Source organism: Monodelphis domestica, chromosome 2 (genome assembly GCF_027887165.1).
Source record: "Monodelphis domestica isolate mMonDom1 chromosome 2, mMonDom1.pri, whole genome shotgun sequence".
Lineage (NCBI taxonomy): Eukaryota > Metazoa > Chordata > Mammalia > Didelphimorphia > Didelphidae > Monodelphis > Monodelphis domestica.
In genome coordinates this window covers 56,714,873-56,722,439 of record NC_077228.1, presented here as the reverse complement: position 1 = coordinate 56,722,439, position 7,567 = coordinate 56,714,873, and the positions used below count along the sequence as shown (strand labels likewise).

Genomic DNA, 7,567 nt, shown 5'->3' with positions numbered 1-7,567 from the left:
CATCAGAAGTCTCCCTGTACATGCTAGAGGACCTCTTGTTGGTTATGTTATAGAAGGGATTCTTTTGTGGGTGTAGGCATAAAGTTGATAGCCTCTGAGGTTTTTCTCAACTCTGAAATTCTGCAGTTCTGTGAGTTACTTGCCCAGAGTCACATTGACAGTATACATAAGATCAGAGATGCAAGAACAGATCTTTTAATTAGTTTTCCACTCTCCTGTGCCAGCCTGCTTTCTCTCTTTCATACATCTCTTCAATTATTTGAAGATAACAATCATATTCTCTTTTCTCCAGGCTAAATAACTACCCATGCTTCAACAAGTCCTTACTCCACATGGTTTACAGTTCTCTTGTTCTGGTTATCCTCCTCTGAATGGGCTCTAATTTGTTAATATAATGTATTGGTATCACAGAATAATAGATATAGAGAAGGAAGAGACAAGAATCTATCTGGCTCAATCTTTCTTTCTTTTCCAGATAAAAGGAAATGTAGGCAGAAAGGTTAGGTAACAGAGAGGACTATGCCATGCTGCTTACTTCTCAAAATTCTTCCCACTGCTTTGCCACCTCTCTCCAGATGTGAATCTGGATCCTAATCCCAGCCTCTGCCCATGTCCAAACACCCCCCCCACACACACACACACACCTCACCTTTCTCTTTTGCTGTCTTTGCTTCCGTGCCTCCATTTATAAATCTTTGTTAATTACCTTAGTTGATGATCCAACCCTCAGACAGGTGTGATTCTAGCTATTTGTCCCAAAGACTTTTTCTCTTGACTGACATTTAAGCCATTAAAGTTACATAGGGGTTAGGAAACCCAGTTTAGGTTAGGAAACACAGCACCCCTCTGGCATTTTTCCATTAGCAGATTATAGGGATTAGTTTAGAAGATTAGAAAATTGACACTTTGAGCCCGGAAGGGATGAACTAGAGAGCACTGGTGAAAACCTGCCAAAGGAAAGGATGTGGGGATGAAAGGACCTATTAGAAGAGTTCCCCCACCTGGGGATCCATCAAGGAAATGAACTGGACACTGCCTTTCCAAAGGAAAGGGCTTTAGTGATCAATTTAACATTTTAAGGACATACCCTGCCCCACAAAGGAAAGTGGTGATGGAGGGAAGACTGAGGAATAAATGGAACCTTAAGTGAAGACTTTAGGATACTTTGTTTCCCAATGGAGGACAATCTCCTCACTTTGTTGCAGTTTTGTACAGATCCCCCTTAAATGGGAATACTCCTACTTTGTTTCAAATGCAATCCTGTTTTGACAAATGAAGCAACACTGGCGTACTCTGATCTGTTCCCTCTCCCAGCAGCAGCAGCAGCAGCAGCAGCAGCAGCAGCAGCAACCCTTCCTCCCTCCGCCCCCCAACTCTATCTGCACAACTGGCTCTAGCTCCCTAGCCAGCAATTTACTTCCTAGCTACTGATTGGCCCGGCTGAGGACAGGGGAGTGGGTGAGGGGGGGCCGGGCGGGGGGAGCTGGCACAGAACCTCTATATATTCCTAAAGGAGGGAAAGGCAGACCCATACCGTGCTGAAGTTGAGTTCGGGCAGTCTCAACATCTTGTTCACAGCTTGAGCTCAAAACCCAAGAAGTCAAAATGTGCAAGGGACTAGCAGCCCTGCCCCACTCCTGCCTGGAAAGGTGAGAACTTGAGTTTCTTTGGCTTCAGAGGCTGAGCCCAGTCAGTGCCTGAGAGGGTGACAGGATCCCTAGGTGCAGCTGGGTGATTGGATACTTGAGCAGAGGTGAAATGTGTGCCTGATTCAAAGCCATAATAAACTCTAATATCCTCTTTTTGGAGCTCATAACCAACTTAGACTTTAACAGAGGGTTGGGGTTTTATTTTTATTTTTTAAACCCTTACCTTTTGTCTCAGAATCAACATTGTGTATTGGTTCCAAAGCAGAAGAGTGGTAAGGGCTAGGCATTGGTAGTTAAATGACTTGCCCAGGGCTATATAGCTAGAAGTGCCTGAGGTCAAATTTGAACCCAGGATCTCTTGAATTTTGGCCTGCCTCTCAATGAACTGAGCCACCTAGCTCATCCCTAGCAGAGGGTTTTAAAAGAAAAGTAGAAATAGAAGGGAATGTTAAGATCTCTGGATTGGAGGAGCTAGAAGATTTGGGTTGGGAATCATAGATCTCATAGCTAGAAAGGACCTAAGAGAGCATCTAGTCCCAACCTCTTGTTTTATAGATAAGGAAACTTTAGAGATAAAGTTCCAAAGTTAGTAAATATCTGGAGGCTTTAAGCCCAGGTGCTCTAACTCCAAGGCCAGGGTCCACCCCCATGCCACCCCTATTGTTTCTTTAGTAATTTCCAGCTTTTTTAGCAGGTAGATGCATGATCTTGGGCAAGTCACAATTAGTCTGTACCTGAGCTACCTCATTTAATTTCTCCTAAGGGAAAATTTCTTAGCAAACTGTTTACCCAAAAGTTGAATGGGAAAAAGTGTGATTCTCCCTCTCTCTTTTAGTTTTGAAATAAGGGGAAATTTCCTAACAAACTTATCTTGCCCAAAAATTGAATGGGAGAGAGTAGGATTCCTCATTTCTCTTTTAGTTTTGATATAAAGAAAACTTATGAGTTTATCCATGTCAAATGAGAGTAGGGTTCCCCTTCTCTAATTTAAATTTGATTTAAGAACAAACTTCCTAACAATTAGAGCTCATTCAAGTTAAATGGCTGAGAGTGGAGCTCTTCTCTCATTCAGATTTGCTTTTAGGGAAAACTTCCTAACAATTAGAGTTTATCCAAGTTAAATGTGAGAGAGTGAGGTGCTTCTCACATTCAGATTCGCTGTTAGGGCAAACTAATTAACAATTAAAATTTATCCAAGTTAAATGTGAGAAAGTAAGATTCTCCCTCACTGGAGATCTTCCAACAAAGATTTTATGATCATCTGTTACATATGATAGAAAACATTCTCAGTCGGATACAGGTTGAACTAGAAGACTACTGAGGTAGCTCTAAGAACCTGTTGAGTCTATTATCTGTCCAATGAGTCCTTCACTGTTTCAATATGAGAATAGTGCCATGTAGAGGTAGTGTCATTATCTTCCCTTCAGAGTTGTTGTGAAGGGCAAATCAGATAGTGGGTCATTGTTCTTTGTGTCCATGAAGCCTTTACAAAATAGAGTTATTCTCCTTAAAGACCAAAGAGAGGGAAGTTTCAAGAAGAGGTCAATCCTTTGGCCAGAGGAAATCCTTGGTGTAGAACCCAATGGAAGTTGGGCATCCTGGTTTTGATGCTGATTTTCAAACAGAATTGGTTGGAAAGGCAGCTTTGGAATGGAGGGACCTTGAACTAAATCTGCAGCAGTAAGCTCGAATAGTATATTAGCCATCACTCTTAGATAGCATAGGCTACTGAAGCAGGTGAAAGGCCAAGTGGACACAGAGACAGTTTACTTAGCTGGCATATTTTCTCAGGTAAATGCAGCCATGCACACCTCCAGACTTGCTTGGGGCCTTTTTGCCTGTATAATATTCTGATGGGGAATGTCAGGAATTGCCAGTATTCAGAGATAATTAAAAAGCAGGAATGCAATATTGAACTCCTAGAAATTTTAACCCAACAGTCCCATCTCATCCCAACAGACTGCAATATGTTGGTGGATTTTTCCCACTCCTTAGGTCCTGAATTTTGCTTTTGATAAAGTAGCTGCATCCCTAATTGTTTATAGGGAATGATACATGATCAAGACACAACATAACAGCAATGATAAATGCCTAGACCATGTTTATGCAAAATTATGTAATGGTGCAAATGATTTGACATTCAGTGCTTTAAATTATTAAAGCATTCTTTATATGATTACTAAATTATTCTTATAATTTAAATTATTAAATGCTTAATAGATAAACAATTCTTTCCATCCTAAGAGATCAACTTTTAAAATTATTTTTCTCAAAGCAACATTATGACCTCTTTTAAAAGTGATAAAGTAATATGAGTGGCAGCTTTGGTATAAATAAGTAAAGTAAAGTAAAGTTAAGTTAAGTAAAAAAGATCTATATTTGAACCTTTCTGATTGTGTCAAAGTATGCATCAAAGTCAAGGGACTTTCTTGCCAGTTCTTGGAGGATTGACAGATTAATGGATCAATTTATTTCCAGTCAAATTTGTTCATTTCACTGAAGTTTAAAATGAAATATGTCCACATCTCAATACTTATTCTGATACATTTTGATGCTTTTGACCCCCCAAATTATATTATTAGTTGATTTTTAAAATTAATAAAAACATTAGTACCTATGTGTCCTTCTTAAATGAGCAAGAGGTGGCAATCAGACTTTGTAGTTTACTACCTAAGCTTGGGCTGAGTCAGGAGTATTTGGTTCTAATCCTGGATATCACTGCTAACCTTCACCTCTCTAAGAGAAATAAATAGGGCAGTTTGTTTTTTTTTTCATTTTGTATTGCTGGTATCACCCTTTTAAGTTGGTGGACAACTTGACTCAAGCATGTGGAATTTCATTTCCAAGGTTGAGAGAGTCTATGCTGTTACATTTATTACATTAAGCCTATTCAAATTCCTGCCTTTACTGATATAATATACTTCCTAGAAGCATAGGTTTTAGAGGTGGACATCTTAAATGTCATCTGGCTCAACTTTCTCATTTTGCAGATGGAAAAACCTCAAGATATAAAAAGTTAAATGACTTTCTGAGGTTACACAAGGAACAGAATAAGGATTTGAACACAGCTCCTCCAGTTGCAAATTCACTTTAGGGTGACTTTAAATAGCTATTTCCCTTTGCCCATTAGAAATTAAATGATGGTAGTATTGTGAAGAATGCTGTATTTTTAATCTTAGCACACCTAGAATCTCACCTCTGACATCAGTTTATGTGACCCCTGGACAAATTCTCTGAATGTGAGTTTCCTTAAACATACAATCATACCTGAGATGACTATTTCACAGGTTTCTTGTTTAGAAAACCTTTGCAAATATTAGCTATCATTTTTATTCTCATAGAATATGGCAGGGTTTTTTTTGTTTGTTTTTAGTTTGGAAATTTTTTGTGATATAAAAAGGACAGGAATTAGAAGTTATACGGTACCCTCTTTAGACCTCACTTTATAGAGGAGAAGCTATGTAAAATAAGGTCATTGTGTGAAATAATGCTTTCAGTTCTTTCTGGCTTAATCACAGAAAAAGCATAAGGAGTGAAGACTGTGCAATTAATAAAATCAGTAAACCTGAGTTTTAGTGTTGGTCCTATAATATATTGAGCAGACACTAGGTGGCACAGTGGATAAAGAAAGCATAGGGCTTAGAATCAGGAAGACTCATTTTCCTAAGTTCAAATCTGACTTAAGACACTAGCTGTGTGACCCTGGCCTTAGCCCTGTTTGCCTCAATTTCCTTATCTGCAAAATGAGTTGGAGAAGGAAATGGCAAACCACTCTACTACCTTTGCCAAGGAAAACCTCAAACAGGGTCACAAAAATGAAACTTGACTGAAATGACTGAATAATAATTTACTATCTGAGTGACCTTAGGCTGTAGGATCTTCAAGTTTCCTTCTCTGTAAAATTAATGTGTTGGGCTACACGATATCTAAATTCTAGCATTAACATTCTGGGATTCTGTTTTGTAAGACTAAGACATACATTCTTAGCTCCTAGGAGCTCGAAGTCTAATAAATGTGAAAAGAAACTTGTAAAAAAAAAAGATATATGCAAGGTAAATTGGAAATAATCTCAGAAGGAAGTCAGTCACTAAGACTAAGGAGGACTGGGAAAGGCTTTTTGTGGAAGGTAGAATTTTAATGGCATTTGAAGGAAGCCTAAGATTGGAGATGATGGAGAGCATTCCTGCCATAGAGGACAGCTAGTTAAAAGGCAGGTAGAAGAGAGCTCTAATGTGAGGAGGCCATTATCATTGGATAACAGTATATTTAGGAGAGTAAGGTCTCAGAAGACTAGAAAGATAGGGGGCCAAGGAGAACAGGGGCTACCTTATAACCAGGAAGCTTAAGTGTAAACAGTTGGCTGGGCTGTTTTTCCTCAGAATTGCCAACTTTTTAGAACTGGTTTTAAGAGACAATTTGAGATATAATAGAATATGATTATGTATTATCAATTCATAATTTTTAAACTATTGTTTCACACTGCCGCCATTTTCTAATGACTATCCCTCCCCATTTCTTCCCTACTATCCCTTCACTCCTCAGTAGAAACTCCCTCATAACAAAGTATACTGAGTATTCCAAAATTCTTTGAGAAGTTTAAAATTACCCTAATAATTTAGGGGCATCATGTAATTAGTGAAAAACCACCCAACAAAATTTGTTTTCTTACAGCAGATGCCTCATTCTGCATCTACAGTCTATATCTTTGCAAAAAAGAGCTTAGCAGTCTTAAGATCATAGATTTAGAGTTAGAAAGGATCACAGAGATCACGGCCCAACATTCTCTCTTTATAGATAAAGAATTGAAGCCCTGAGAGGTTTAGAAACTTATCCAATCCAGAGTTGAATAGAGAGTGTCTCAGGTAGTATTCGAACACAAGTCTTCCTGGCTTTCAAGTTCAGCAAGCCTTTAATAAGTTTCTCAAAACAAAAGTGACTCAGGATAAATATAAGCAGGAAAGTTTTATTTTTCATGGTTTCACATAAAGTAAAATAAAAAATAAAAACAACAATGAATTTAGCAGCTATTACCAAAGGAGTCAGCGTCAGAAAAAAAAAATTGTATTTGTAATAGCCTGGCTTTGGAGTCCAGCTTCTAACAATCACGTCTTAAGTTGGAGATGAATTGATGTTGATGTCAGCAAGAGGGAATTTTGATTATGGCCTCCCTTCCAACCCCTCCCCTTGCCAAAAAATCTTTTCAAAAGTACCCTCGGAGTCAGGCTATGCTATAGCCTCCTGGGTAATCAGAACCAGAGCTAGAACAGACAAGGGTCTTGGTCCTGGAATTCAGGAAGGAGACCTGATCAAGCATGTAGGGTTGTTGGGAGGAGGTTAGTTTCAGGCCCAGCATATAGCAATGGAATTGAGTTCAGATTTTTTTTTTGGTTTGTCCAGACCTGTGATTTCATATATACAGGGAATTAATTCCCCAATGACATATATAATAGTAATAATGATAGTAACAACAACAACTAGCATTTACACAGGACTTTACAATTTTCAAAGCACCTTAACAGTTATCACATTTTATCCTCACAACAAATGTGGAAGAGAGGTGTTATAATTATCTTCATTTTACAGATGAAAAAACTGAGGCAGGCAGGGATAAATGACTTGCCCAGGGACACACAGCTAGTAATAATCTGAGGTCACACTTATACTCACATCTTCCTAACTCCAGGTCAGGGGCTCTATAATCATTGTGTACCTCTATGTGTATCCTTCCAGTGATTCAGATCTGCAACTTCTAGACTTAGGTTGTTTTCCGAAGCAATGAGAGACAAGTGATTTGTTCAAGGTCACATAATAAGAATGTGGAAGAATCTGAACTCTGATCTCCAGACTACCAAATCGAGGGTGATTTCCAGTTAAACCCTCCTTTCTCCTGGATCATTGTACTGGCTGTGTTATGACCA

At 38.7% G+C, this 7,567-nt stretch overlaps 1 protein-coding gene across 1 annotated transcript in view; it reads left to right on the top strand.

Moving 5' to 3' along the window:
- The first annotated feature begins 1,487 nt into the window (after positions 1–1,487).
- RGS5 (regulator of G protein signaling 5) overlaps positions 1,488–7,567 on the top strand; it is a 95,064-nt gene continuing 88,984 nt past the window's right edge. Inside the window, exon 1 of the mRNA XM_007480677.3 lies at positions 1,488–1,649. Coding sequence (XP_007480739.1) covers positions 1,606–1,649 — 44 coding nt within the window. The 5' untranslated portion in view covers positions 1,488–1,605. The remainder of the gene's footprint in view (positions 1,650–7,567) is intronic.